The 15,059-nt window shown below is 40.5% G+C and overlaps 1 protein-coding gene across 4 annotated transcripts in view; it reads right to left on the reverse strand.

Moving 5' to 3' along the window:
* Positions 1-769: 769 nt before the first annotated feature.
* Positions 770-15,059, reverse strand: part of FAXC (failed axon connections homolog, metaxin like GST domain containing) — a 70,500-nt gene continuing 56,210 nt past the window's right edge. For 2 of the 4 annotated variants that reach the window (XM_033234671.1, XM_033234674.1), the window contains exons 5-6: positions 14,176-14,292; positions 770-3,406 (exon numbers count right to left, since the gene is read on the reverse strand). In XM_033234671.1, coding sequence (XP_033090562.1) covers positions 3,117-3,406; positions 14,176-14,292 — 407 coding nt within the window. In that variant the 3' untranslated portion in view covers positions 770-3,116. The remainder of the gene's footprint in view (positions 3,407-14,175; positions 14,293-15,059) is intronic. The other 2 variants (XM_033234673.1, XM_033234672.1) reach the window with 2 other exon arrangements.

The following is a 15,059-nucleotide window of genomic DNA, read 5'->3' on the forward strand; positions in this document are numbered from 1 at the left end:
TAGACTGCAGTTGTGATTCAAGTCCAAGTTGTTCCAAGTCTGTGATTAGTCTCCCAGGTAGCCCACAGCCTTGGTAGTGTCACTTTCTACAATTCATTATGTAACAACAAAAAACTGGTAAATGCTGACAATATAGTTCATCTTTGCGTAAATATAGATTGTCCTTATATCTGTTCTGATGGAGAGTAAAGCTCAATGATTCTGCTCATTAATCTTGTTGAGTGAGGGTGCAGGTGGGCAAAGAGAGGTGGATACAAGAGCTCGATTTACTTTTACAATGAGAGGTAAAAAAGAACGAATAGCCTATGGGTCTTTTGTCCAACCAAAAGCATCTGTTAACATTAAAGACCACATACTTCAAGTTATCTTCCAGCAGAAAGGAAACACAGAACTTGAACAAGAAGCCAGATGACCAAAATGTCCCTTAACTTCTTATTGTTTTTTCTTATAATTAGCACCTGTTCATGAAATGGGAGAACATTTCAAATCTGGGTGGCTTAAGAATGAAGCACATAAAATTAAATCCTTCCGGATAAAGACTCACACCATGGTGACTTTGTCTTGGTTATTCTGTTGGCATAACCCACCTTGGGAAACATAAAGCAGGAACATATTCTAGGGCTCTAAATCAAATTGACACCTAAAAAATGTTGATGCCCAGTCATACGCTGTCAGGCAAGTGCCCAAGACTCCAGGTAGCAAAGTCCATTCATGCCCCTGTAAGAGGCACCTGGATGGAATGACTTATTCTACAACTTCATTTTCAAAGTTGGTTCTCCACATACTTGTATTCCAAGTAATACAAAATTAAAAACATATATGAATCTACATTCTCATAACTTAATCATCCTTTGAGAGAACATACATCACACTTGGTACTATACAGTAAGAATAAATTGTTTATAGAAAAAAATTCCAATACATTTCTTTTCGGCTAAAATGTGGTGGGAAAAGAACAACCCATGCTTTGTGGAGACAGGTCTGCAGTCCACCTGTTCATTATATTCATATTTTCAGTCCAGGAGTCTCCCTAGTCACATAGAAATGCCACCAGTTGGCCTTAAAACACACTTGCTAGAGAGAGGGGAGGCAAACAGTCCTCCCAAATGACGCTGGAGCCTCAAACAGGCTTATCCATTCATATCTTCTCCACCACATTCTTATTAGGCATCAAACAGTCCCTTTAAATAAGACTGGTTTTAATAAGATATTAACAACTAAGTTTCCCGTGGAATAAGAATTTCTAACTTAGGGTATCTCAGCACGTATTCCCAGTCACATATGCCCTACACTTTTGCTTAAGTGGTAAGCAGCCTTAAAAACTCTCCTCTCTTTACCTCTTTGTGAATCTACAGCAGTCTTTTAAGATTGTTTTGCAAATGCTATATTCACAAAGAGGTGTTTTGTTTTTTTTTTTTTTTTTTTTTTAAGTAGAGTGCATGGATTTCTCAGAAGTTTCTGTATTTTAAGAAGTGCCTCTTTAACCCCATAATGAGCAATCCTTATGTTGGTCAGAAGCAAAGCAGTTTTGTTTGCAGTTGTAAAACTTGGCTCTCCTAGCCCAAATTCAACAGCCATCACCCAGGATCTCTGCCCCATGTGTCTCTGGAAAATGTCCTAAAAAAAAAAAACTTCATCTTTAGAAATAGGGAGTCTTCACAAATATGGGTAAGCCAACAGTTCACAGAATACTTTAGGGAAAGAGAGAGAGAACGGGGAGGAGACAGCAAAAACATTAAGACTTGTTCTCAGCATTGTTCTCCTCTCACTGGGCAGTGGCCTAAAACACCAGAAAAGTTGCATTAATAAAACTGCATATAATCTAACACTGCACAGAGTGCTTTGATACAAGTATCCTCTTGCTACTTGATCTTTTCAATACATCTTTGCAAGTTTTGTTTTCAAAAAGATGTTACAAGTTGGCAGGCTTCTGCTTACAAAAATCAATGAAATATTTTCCCTTCAACTCTATGAAACCTGCCATATTCCTGAGATTTATTCTCCTCAAATAAACCAAACATAGGCAACGTAACACTCTGGAGTCAACACAGAACATGCCAGGGTGAGTTCAGGCAATGAAAGAACCACTTTTCTGCAAATACATGGTAGAATTGAAGACTGTGTGTAGCTGTCGATAATCTGTAAAAACATTTCCAATGTTCTTTCAACAAAAGATTTTGATTCAGCTAAGATCACAGAAAGGTATGATGACAAAGTCCTAAGTGTACCTTTGTGTGTATTTCATCTGCTCAGCTTTTGCAAGTGACTGTAGTGGTGGTTGCCTGGATGTGGAATTCCTTTGCCCTCAAATCTTCACATGCATGAAGTGCAATAAAGAATAAAATGCTGTGTTTATGTTGCACCACTTCCAAGAGGCTTAAAGCGCCGTACGAATGTTACCACATGAATCCCCACAACACCCCTGTGAGGTAGGTAGGTGGAGAGTATTGTCATCCCCACTTTACAGGTGGGAAAAATGAGGCACACAATAGTTAATAAGAGATTTGCTCAAAATCACACAGCTAGTCACTGGCAGGGCTTAGAATAAAACGTATACTGATTAGCACCTAGCACAGTGCTTTGCACATAGTAGGTGTTCGTTGAATATCTGTGGATTTTATTTGACTTATGTCTCAACATACAATATACACACATAAAGTACAAGCAGCCACCATAAAACATTTATCTCCCACATTTTCTCTGATGATATCTCTCATTACTTCAAATCCTGGTGGATGAAGGAGGTTCAAGAATCCATCTCACAACTAAGACCTCAAGGTTGAAGAGGATCATCATAAACACTATCAGCTGACAACCCGCTCTTACAACTGCTCTACCACACAATATTATTAATAGTTTTCTAATGAAAACAAAAATAGATTTCAGGAACCATGCTGACATTATTATTTTTTGCCTGTTTGTTTTCAATGGAGTCATCTGAATGGTTCTGTGTTTTGTTTGTACAAAAAGAAATAAGGCTGCTATAGTCCAGTTAGCATGTGAAAACTGTGCCAAGCACGAAGATCTCCTCCCAGCTCGGATGCATTGCTACCTGGGAAAATGGACCGACCCAGGGAGTGGCAGGTACCAAGGAAGAGGGTCAGCGAGGCTGGACGTCACTTGCATTGTTCGTGGTCTGTATAGTCATCCATGTCCACATCCGAATCAAAGAGTGAGTGTCCGGTAAAATCCGTGTCTGGGGTTCTTGAAAAACTGTTTTCTGCTCCCTCATCTTCAAAGGTCTCTGTCCTTGAGTAAAAGCTAAAATCCAGCAGCGGGGTATGGGTTTTGCTGCCTTCGCTGCTCTCCTCAGACTCATAGATGGTATTGTCATCATCGTGGTGCCACTCTGGCCAAAATTTCCTCCTTATCCTCTCACAGTACATGGCAAGGTTGATCAGCTCACCTGCAGTGTGGTAAGGAAAGCAAGGATTAGTTCTCAAAGGCAGCAGTCTACCACGTCTATGGTCTGTGTTCCCCCAAAACTCCAATGTTGAAATCCTAACTCCAATGTGATGGTCTTAGGAGGTGGGGCCTGTAAGAGGTGGTTAGTTCATGAGGGCCAAGCCCTCATTTGTGGGACTAGTGCCCTCATAGCAGAGGCCTGAGAGAGCTTCCTTCCCCCTTTTACCATGTGAGGACACAGCAAGACAGCACTATGTCCAGGAAGCAGGAAGCGGGCCCTCACTCAGGCAGGCCCTCGCCAGATCCTGAATGGGCCAGAGTCATGATCCTGCATTTCCCAGACTTTCCCAGACTCCACAACTGTGAGAAATGCATTCCTGTTGTTTACCAGAAACCAAGTTTATGGCATTTTGCAACAGTGGCCCAAACTATGACATCCAGCCACTAGGCTTTCTGGGAAACTGGAATAATGGGGAAGGTAAACATTAACAGTATTTTTCCATAGAGATACTGTGAAAATATTTAGGTTTTTATGCACATAATAAAAAATGGTGAGTGAGAAAAGTTAAATTCAGTGAGTGAGCAGAATGAAATGAAGAAGTGAGTCTGATGATGATCTCAGTGGTGGAGTAGTTTATCCAAAACGGCAGATAAACTACCATCACTTGGCTTTAGGAAGCATTTTATTATTTTCTGTTTACATATCAAGAGAACTAATGCTTTGATTGGTTCATATATAAATTAATTTATATATCATGAAAATACATCAACTGTTGGTTGCATTAAGTCAGCCAGAAGTAATCGTTTACTTGACAAAGTTTTGCAATGTTGCTATGGGGTGAGTACCATGCCAAGTAGCTGAAAAAAATTATGTTAGGACATACACTTTTCCCCCAAAAAAATCCATAAAATGGATAACTCAGAATTGTCTTTATGGATAAGTGTGCCTGCAAACACACTTAGTATAAGATATTTTTAAATTTTTACATGAAATTGAACAGCGGTACTCAGGATCCGGGTCCCACTCAGTCACTAGACTACTTATTTTTTACGTGAATCAAAGGAACTCTTGTGTTAAGTCACTATTACTGTCTAGGCATTTGTCTGAAACGTGACACTCTACCTGGCCTTCATTTCCTAATTCCAAATGAAAAACAAAGAAAGAGGGTGAGTTTCTCCCTTTGATCCAGCAGATGGCAACATTGCTTATAAATATATGATTTGCTACTGTCGCATATAGGACATTATTACTCTAAGAGTATCTTTGGATTTAAGTTATACATTCATTTATAGTGTAAATAATCCATGTTTTAGTGCAGAAAATTAGAAAAAACAGATAAGCAAAAAATAAAAGCATTACCAATAATCCCATTCCCCATAACATTTTCATTTATGTTCTTCCAGAAATGTACATACTTACATATACATTTACATATATTTACATGTGCTATATAGGATTTACTATCTATTCTTTTTCTTATCCTACTTTTTTCCACTTAACAATGTACAATAAAAATCTTTGAATTTCACACTCTGACCACAGTGGTAACTGCACATTGTTATATGGCTGTACTGTAGCTTCAGCTGATCTTTATGAATCCCCATCACAGGCTGTTTAGGTTGTTTCCATATTAATGGTTCTGTTAATGACAGTTTGTCACTACTCTATTTAACTTTTCTGTTAAGGAAAATAACATATTCTCATTTTGGAAAATTAGAATTAGTCTGTATACAGAAACTGTACAAATACATAAACAAGAAAACAAAAAGTACCCATGATTTCATCGATCCAAGATAATCACAATTAACATTTTGGTGTGGCCGGGCGCGGTGGCTCAAGCCTGTAATCCCAGCACTTTGGGAGGCCGAGGCGGGAGGATCCCGAGGTCAGGAGATCAAGACCATCCTGGCTAAAACGGTGAAACCCCGTATCTACTAAAAAATACAAAAAACTAGCCAGGCGAGGTGGCGGGCGCCTGTAGTCCCAGCTACTCAGGAGGCTGAGGCAGGAGAATGGCGTGAACCCGGGAGGCGGAGCTTGCAGTGAGCTGAGATCCGGCCACTGCACTTCAGCCTGGGCGACAGAGCGAGACTTCGTCTCAAAAAAAAAAAAAAAAAAAATCTTGGTGTAAGTTATTTCAGTATTTTTTCTATTTACCTGTTGCCATTATTATTACATATTATCTCCTGTAACATTATTGTAAACATTTTCCCATGTTGTTAAAATTTTTCAAAACTTGATTGCTGTTTTGCATACACCCCCTGCAAAACATAACAAAACAAATCCCCCTGCTTAATGGATCCCATGGACACGTACTGGTTCCAGGTCACCATTTCCAGTCTTCTCAAATCATAACAGCTCAACCCCCACTATGTAAAAATCTATTCTCTTCTAAAAGGTATTTGTGCACATGCTCAGGAGCCAGAAACTCAGAAGTCAACACCATTGCTCCTTTTGAGGAGATGTAGCCTGGAAAACCTTCACTTACTTTCTCCCTCATGGGGCAGTCATGAAACGCCTCACCAGGTATTGCTGCCAATGCCAGGGAACCAAGAATTGAATAAAGATGTGAAGGCAGCAGCAAGAGAAAATAAAATATCTAATTGGGGAGGTAAAGAGACATCAAAGATGAAATACAGTCACTTCACAGTAGGACCTGGGGCCAGCCCTGTTTGACTCAATCAAATCCATTCCTTACTAGCTTTTCCTACAGAAAATCAGAATCTATTCACAAGATCCACTATGAATACCACTTCATTCATGGCTTTTCTTTCTACAGGCTTGTTTCTTCACCTCTCTCCGGAAGAGTTGCCTGCTCTGTGACCATGTGACATCAATACCACTTCAGTATGCAATAATAACAATTAATAATCATAATAGCAAAGAGTTATATAGTCCTACTTGTGTGCCAGGCATGTGAAGTGCTTCACTCACCTTTTGAATTCATATTAACCTCCTTAGTCCTCATGCCCTTCACCTCCACTCAGCTCTCTACTGATGAGCTGACAGCATGGCCTGGGAATTAATAGTATTGCACTACCTGTCATGGAATATTTTTCTGTAATTATTGCCACCCCTTAATGGCAATGAGTTACCATAAAAGAAGTGATCATTCCCACATGTAGTTGAGAAAGGGTTTGCTTTGATGAGCCAAGAGCTGGGAGCCCACACACTCCTCAATTCCTGCCCCTGATAAAGAGTGAAACAGAGAGTGGACATCTATAGTTCGGTTGTATCTTTTTCTGGCTTTGCCTATCCCTTTCTGTGGCTAGATTCTCCATCAGCTGAGCCACTTAACATGTTACTGGACAAAAGAACAGAAAAAGCTGGGAGCAGAAATAGGTTGTGTGGAGTGGTCTGTGTGTGTATGTGTGACAGAGATAAGCCTGTGTTAATATAAATGCCTATACAGGCCAGGCGCAGTGGCTCATGCCTGTAATCTCCTCACTCCGGCAGGCCAAAGTAGGCGGATCACCTGAGGCCAGGAGTTCGAGACCAAACTGACCAACATGGCGAAACCCCATCTCTACTGAAAAATACAAAAATTAGCCAGTCGTGGTGACAGGTGCCTGTAGTCCCAGCTACTCAGGAGGCTGAGGCAGGAGAATCACTTGAACCAGGGAGGCGGAGACTGCAGTGAGCCAAGATCTTGCCACTGCACTCCAGCCTGGGAGATAGAGTGAGACTCTATCTCAAAAAAAAAAGCTTATACAGAAGACATAAACTTTGCAAAATAATAGAAAAACTGCATTTCTTCAAAATGTACTCAACAATCGGTAACAGTTTCATCCACTGGACTGGTAAAAAAAAGTCTGATAACATCCAGTGCTGATGAGAATGTGGAGGGTCAGGCATTGTACTACATGGCTGGCAGAGGCATACATTGCTATAACCTGTTTTGGAAAGTAATCTGATGTTATCTATCAAAAATTTAAATGTGCATATCTCTTGGCCCAGGATTTCACTTTTAGTACTCTATTCAACTATAATGAAAGCAGTGGTATGTAAAGATATATGTACATGGATATCAAATGAAGCTTTTTTAAGCAAAAAAAAGAAGAAAAGTAAAAGATGAAAACAGCCTGAATCTCCATCAATAGGTTTTGATTAAATAAATTAAGGTGCATCTATGCTATAGACTACTGTGAAGCTGTTAAAATGATGTGATATTCTGTTAAGTGAAAAAAACAAGTTATAGATGTGTATATATAATTCCATTTAGTTTAAAAACAGTGAAAATAAACAAACTGAAACACATATATGCATATGCAAATATGTACCTGAAAAAAGGCACAAAAGGATTTACATTAAATCCTTAATATTGGTTATTCTGTGGAAATAATATTGGACATGGATGAGGAGAAGGCCATAAATTTTTTAAACTATACCTTTGTAATTCAACTTACTGTAACCATCATGTATTACTTTTCATATTTAAAAATCCAATAAAATCAATTGGTAAGAAACAAAGTGATATTCTCAGACAACTTGAGAGGATATTTATCAGAAAGCCGAATGCCCCTCTACCCAGAAGATAATCCCAGGTAGAATAAAGACTTTCTCTTAAAGTTTCTCAAATGGAAACACCCTCCCTGCTCTTTGAATAAAGTGACACATTTTATATTCCTGTATTCCTCTAATTTCTCTAATAATCAAAACATTCTGTACAATTTGATGCTGCAAACATTGTCAACCAAATCCAGAATCCAGAACTAAGGTTCTCCCAGCTGCCAATCATGCAAGGCAGGAATGCGGGTGAGAGAGAAGCCTGCCAATGTCTCACAGCAGCGCCTGCCAGCCCTCGGTCACAAACCAGCAAATAACTTGGAAAACCCAGGCCAACATCCAAACACACTCATTTGCACTACAGGTATTTACTCAGCACTTCCACTTCCCTGTTCCAGATCCACGCTAGGCACTGACTACACCCTTGGTTGCTCCTTTTAGCATCTGTCATGCAGGCATAGAGGACACTGAGCATATATCCTCTTCAGAAAAATTCCTAAAATACTTGAATACTGTAATGAAAACACCCCCCTTCCCTTGTCTCCTTGAAGCTAAAAAATATTAATTCACAGATCTCCAAATACAAAAACAGGCCAAGGTAATTTGATCCAGCCCTTTCCTGAAACCCAAATCTCCTCACAGAAACCTCTTCCTGAACACTTCCCTCCAGATGGAGGATAGTAAGGGTGCAGGAGTGAGGAGATATTTACATGCTGGTCAAGGAGATGCAGCATTTTTTCCACTTTTTAATCTATCAAGTATTAAGTAAAAAAGACATTCAAGTACAATAAATAATTGCTGGTGAAAGTTGATGAATGAGGTTTTTCCTAGAGCACAAAAGGCTGGGCTCCTCCTAATTCAGAAAATCGCATTAAGGTCTGTGGTTTTGATAGGACTCTGGAGGACAGGCAGACACGCTGCAGAGTTTTTGACCCATTACGGCTTCAATTTCACTTTTCTCAGCTTTCTTAAGCTTTCCACATTGGTTCTAAGGAGCGCCCCAATCCACATGCAATTCTCTAATAAGAACCCTGATTAAAATATCAAATCTGACTCCACATTAAGAATGTTACTAATAATAAAGCTGAGATTATTTTAGTATAAAATGGCAAAAATTTCAAAATAAATTATATTCAACCCCAATCAAGGAACAAAAATTGGAAGTACTTTCAGACTTTGCTCATGAGAGTATAAATTGGTATAATCTTTCTAGAAAGCAATTTAGCCATGTAGACCAAGAAAGAGCTTATACCCTTTGAGAGAGTAATTACCGAACAAGAAATTTAGCCTAAGGAAATAACCAGAGATGAGCAAGAGTATATATTTATAACAATATTCACCATAGAATATTAGTAAAAGTTATTTAAAACAACCCACAAGTCCAGAAATAGATTAATCACATAAATTACCATGTAGCCATAGGATAGGATATTCTGCAACTATTAAAAATACCATTTTGAAGAATATTTCATGACAAGGGAAATGGCCAAAATATAGTTAATTTTAAAACTTTAGGTTATAATTGTATCAACATTATGGTCCCAGCTTAAAATATATATATACATACTTCTATTTGATAAAAGATTAGATACATACCACAATATCAGCAATCATTCTCTGTGAAAGATGGTGTCACAAGTTATTTTTTATTCTTTTAAAACTTTTCTATCTTTTCTAAATTTTCTTCAGTAAGCAAATTATTACTCATATTTATATGTCTATCTAGATAGATAAATGCATACATATGTATATTCAAAGCCTGTCCTCCTGATCATCTAAATGAAGGAAACTTTCATACTATTCTACATGGTTCCAGAAGTAGCTTGTGTGGCTTTGTAAATAATACATTGGACCAAAAAACTAATATTCATCCAAACACACTCACAATGAGGCAAGGCCAGTGGTGCTTCTGTCGTTCCAAAGCTAAAGCAAAAAACTGCCTGAATCCGAGCCATTCACATGCCTAGGTTTCACCCAGTTCTAAAATCCCCAGGCTACTTGTTGTTTCTACTTAATCCTTCTCATGTTACCTCTTGAGAAAGTCTCTACCAGAGACAGCAAAGGCAGGGAAAGAGGTTGAGAGCAAATTACGGCAGTAGTAGTTTGGCTGCACGTTATCAGCTCCCCTCCAAAGATTTAGAAAGGGTATGGAACTAATGCCTAAAATGGGATTTAGAGATCCCTGTGGACTTTAATAATTCATGCTACACCAGTACCTAGGGAAAGTTGGAAGCTACTTTAAGAATCAAAGTACATGCAACTATGTGCCAAAAGCCCCCTGCAGACAATGGTGTCAGACTCCCCAGATGTGCACGAGGCCCAAAATCAATCCTCCAAAAGGCTGATCATTTCTTTCAAAAGAACACTAAATGCCTCAAGTCCTTTCAGGAAGTAACAGAGAAAAGGGCCAAATCATAACAAAAAAATGCATCATTTCTGAAAGAAAAAATTCTATAGTCTGTGAGTTCTACTGATAATGGGGTCTCTAAATACTTCAGATGAAGTAACAGATGACCACAACAGTGTGTGTGTGCACATTTGTATGTGTATGTGCACACGTGTGTATGTAGGGATGTGTTCGGGTAGAAGTGTAGGTATAACTGTACAAGTGAGTGTGTGGGGGGGTGTGTATAGAGCATGTGAGTAGATGTGGGCGGGTGTGTACATGTGGGTGTGTAAGGGTGGTATGGTAGGAGAATGGAAGGAACAGAGTAGGAAATAATAGGAACAGAGAATGGATATAAAACACAGCCCTAAATGAACTAAAAGGAATCAACATCTTTTAGACCACTACGGAAAAATATGATTAAATTAAAGGGAAACTGATATTTTAAATGCCACAAACCTCACCAATGGGATAACATATTTAGTTTAGAGAAGTTCCAGTGTATTGCAAAACAAGGAATATCCTCATAATGACCATTTAGGAAATTAAATGGCAGTCCATACTATCCCTAGTCCCACTCAGCTGAACTTCCAGAAGACCTTAGATCAATACCTAACCCATTCCAATGAAGTCTGATAATGTATCTGGGGCTCTGTCCCCATCAATAAGAGGATCTGCAGAGTGAGTGCTGCTGGCATCAGCCTGGTCTAACCTCCTGGGCATGCACATGAATCGACACACACACACACACACACACAAAAACACACACAAACACAAAAACACACACACACACACAAACACACACACACACACAAAAACACACACACACACAAACACACACACACAAAAACACACACACACAAACACACACACACACAAACACACACCACACACACAAACACACACACACAAAAACACACACACACACAAAAACACACACACACAAAAACACACACACACATGAATCGACACACACACACACACAAAACACACACACACAAAAAAACACACACACACAAACACACACACACACAAAAACACACACACACAAAAAAAACACACACACACACAAAAACACACACACACAGAGCTGCAGGCTCCACCTCCCCACCCATCTACATGACACCCACACATGACTGCTTGCCTGCCTCAGTTTCTTGTATGATTCTGCCTTGCTTGGTTCCATCCATCCATCTATCCATCCATCCATTCACCCATCCATCTGTCCATCTATTTATCCATCTATCCATTCACCCATCCAGCTATCCATCCAACATTTATTAAGAGCATTCTATGTGCTATTCTACTGGTCTCTCATCTACATACCCAGCCTGCTCAGTTGGACATAAGCATTTTGATTAACTCTTGTCAATCCTCTTCCCCAAACCTAATTATTGAACTTTGATCCCCACATCCCTGGCCCCCAGGTACTTGCTTAGGTACTGCCTCAAACAGTTCCCACGCAACTATGCAGGGGAAGCCTCTCCCAGAAGCCCTGGCTGCCACATACAGATGCTCCTCGACTTACATGGGGATACATCCCTATAAACCCATTGAAAGCTAAAAATAACATAAGTCAGCTGGGCACGGTGGTTCATACCTGTAATCTCAGCTACTTGGGAGGCTGAGATAGTAGGATCACTTGAGGCCAGGATGTCAAGACCAGCCTGGGCAACACAGGAAGACCTCATTTATTTTTAAAAAAAGTTTTCTTAATTAGCTGGACATGGTGTCTCACTCATGAAGTCCCAACTACTCAGTAGGCTGAGACAGGAGGATTACTTGAACCCAGGAGTTTGAGATTACAGTAAGCTATAATCATGCCACTTCACTCTAGCCTAGGCAACAGAGCAAGACCCCATTAAAAAATATATATGTATATGTATATATACATATGTATATATGTGGGTGTGTGTGTATATATACACATATATATATAAAGTCCAAAATGCATTTAACACTCCTAACCTACCAAACATCATACATTAGTTTAGCTTGCCTTAAACGTGCTCAGAACATTTACATTAACCTACAGTAAGGCAAAATCATCTGGCAACACAGCACACTGTACAGTATCAGTTGTTTACCCTCATGATTATATGGCTGATTGGGAAGTGTGGCTCAATGCCACCACTCGGCATCAGAAGACAGTATTTCACCACACATATGGACAGCCCAGGAAGAGATCAAAATTCAAAGTATGGTTTCTACCGAACAAGTATTGTTTTTCACAACCTTAAAGTTGAACAATCATAAGTCAAACAATGGTAAGTCAGGAACCATCTGTATATCCCACCACCCTACCCCACCACACACACACACACACACACACCAAGATCTGGTCCCTTGCACATCAATCCAAGGTGAACTGTCTTTTTGTATGCTATTTCCACCATGAATTTTACTTTTGGCTACAACCCCACACCCACCCACACATATGTTCATCTTCTAGCACGGGTTCTACCTATCCTTGCTCCTTAGCTTCCCCTGTCATGTCTCTTGTAATTCTGATAGGCCTCACATCCAAGGTACACATCACACAAAAAAAGTACTAAGATTGTATTTCTTTGGTCAAAATTAATAATACTTTGGGCGACCAGGCGTGGTGGCTCATGCCTGTAATCCTAGCTCTTTGGGAAGCCAAGGTGGGCAGATCACTTGAGGTCAGGCATTCAAGACCAGCCTGACTGACATGGCAAAACCTCATCTCTATTAAAAATACAAAAATTAGCTGGGCATGGTGGTGCATGCCTATAATCGCAGCTACTCAGGAGGCTGAGGCAGGAGGATCTCTTGAACTCGGGAGGCGGAGGTTGCAGTGAGCCAAGATTGCACCACTGCACTCCAGCCTGGGTGACACAGCATGACTCTGTCTCAAAAATAATAATAATAATAATAATAATACTTTGAAAAGCACTAGACTTACAAAGTATTTGTTGACATTTTCATTTTCCCACAGTCTTGAACTTTTTAGCTCTACTAGTTTTATTTTTTAATGTAAGACAGAGTCTTACTCTGTCACCCAGGCTGGAGTGCAGTGTCATGATCTTGGCTCACTGTAACCTCTGCCTCCTGTGTTCAAGCGATTCTCCTGCCTCAGCCTCCCGAGTAGCCGGGATTACCGGTGCATGCCACCATGACCAGCTAAATTTTTGTATTTTTAGTAGAGATGGGGTTTTGTCATGTTGGCCAGGCTGGTCTCGAACTCCTGACCTTGTGATCTGCCCGCTTTGGCCTCCCAAAGTGCTGGGACTACAGGCATGAGCCACTGCGTCCGGCCGCTCTGCTACTCTTAGTGTATGATCTACAGCCACTCTGTTAGAACAGGAGGAGAGAGTGGCTTCAATGCAAATGGCACAGAATCCTATGTACTTATAGTTACATGTGCAACATCTAAGAACAGTTTAGACTCAGAAGATCTGAAACAGCCAGTGAGTTCATCAGCATCACCCCACCGTGGTTGCTGTAGCACTGGATATACCAGAAAGTGGGGAGCCCCCATTGCCCAAAGGAAATTAAGGAAGACCAGCAAACCAAGGGCACTAGGTGGAATTCAAGCCCTATTTCAGGAACAAATCTTAAGTCCCACTATGTAAGCAGACGGAAGAAAAGTGCTAGCATAAAAACACGGCAGGATTTGTGTCAGCACTACTAAGAACATAGTCTGGGCAAGACAACAGGTGAGAAGCCCAGACTCTCTTCCACCCCAAAGTATCCTGAGTACAGAGAACCAACCCTAGCCCTGTACACCACAGCCTGGTGTCTCCATAAAGCACACCCAAGACCAAAGCATTGGTCTAGAATTCTCCACTGTGCTACCCCACTGCCCACCCAGCCCCAGTAAGCCCCAAAACCTGAAGAGGTGTGTAGGGCTTGCCTTTGATCAGCCGTTCAGGTCTTGTCCCTGGTAAGGTCCACATTGCCTGTGCCAAGTGTCCAAAGACAGTGGCATCAAGAGTGGAAAGCTTGGGCCCCATGATGTACTTCTTATCACCTGCAGTAAATAAAGCAGAGAAGTCACTGGGCTGGCCCGCACTACCTCACATCATCACAATGGCATGCAGCACACTCTATTACACATTCTTATACTGAATACCAAAAAACTTTGCAGAGTCGAAATGCATGCACACCCATTTGCTTAAAAAAAAAAATAGAACAAAGGTAAAATGAATTAAGCAATCATGTGATACATCAACCCATAGGATAGAAACACAAGGAACATATCAAAATAAGCAGATGAGGGAGGGCATTCATGGAAAAAAGGGAGAACTGATCACCACTAGACCTCTGGGGAACCCATCTCAAACTCTAGTTAAGTAAAGTCTGTGATGCTTAAGAACACCTGGAAGTTTGCTTAAATCGTCTCAAAAGTAACCCAAAGCAAGCACAGCCAACATCAGCACTTATATTATTAATTTAAATACATTTCCCCAGGAAAAACAAGAAGCCTAAGCTCCTTAAGAGGTTTGGAGGTGAGATTTCCTATGACACTACATGGTCCTGGCAAGGTTCTCACCTCTGAGGATCAGCTTCCATGGAAAACATTAAGAGAAGCTATGAGGTCACAGGCTCAGCCCTGGCATCAGGCTCTCATGAAAGGATGTTTCACACTACTGCTCCCATCTCTCCGTTTCACACTACTGACTTCATCCAGGCCTTGTCACCGGACTATCACACTCAACCTATTAAAACTGACCCAAGTCATCTCCCAGGCTACTGTTAGACACTGCTGCATATGGATGGAGCACTGGGGGAGATGGA

Source organism: Trachypithecus francoisi, unplaced genomic scaffold, assembly GCF_009764315.1.
Source record: "Trachypithecus francoisi isolate TF-2019V2 unplaced genomic scaffold, Tfra_2.0 Lachesis_group15, whole genome shotgun sequence".
Taxonomy (NCBI): Eukaryota; Metazoa; Chordata; class Mammalia; order Primates; family Cercopithecidae; genus Trachypithecus; species Trachypithecus francoisi.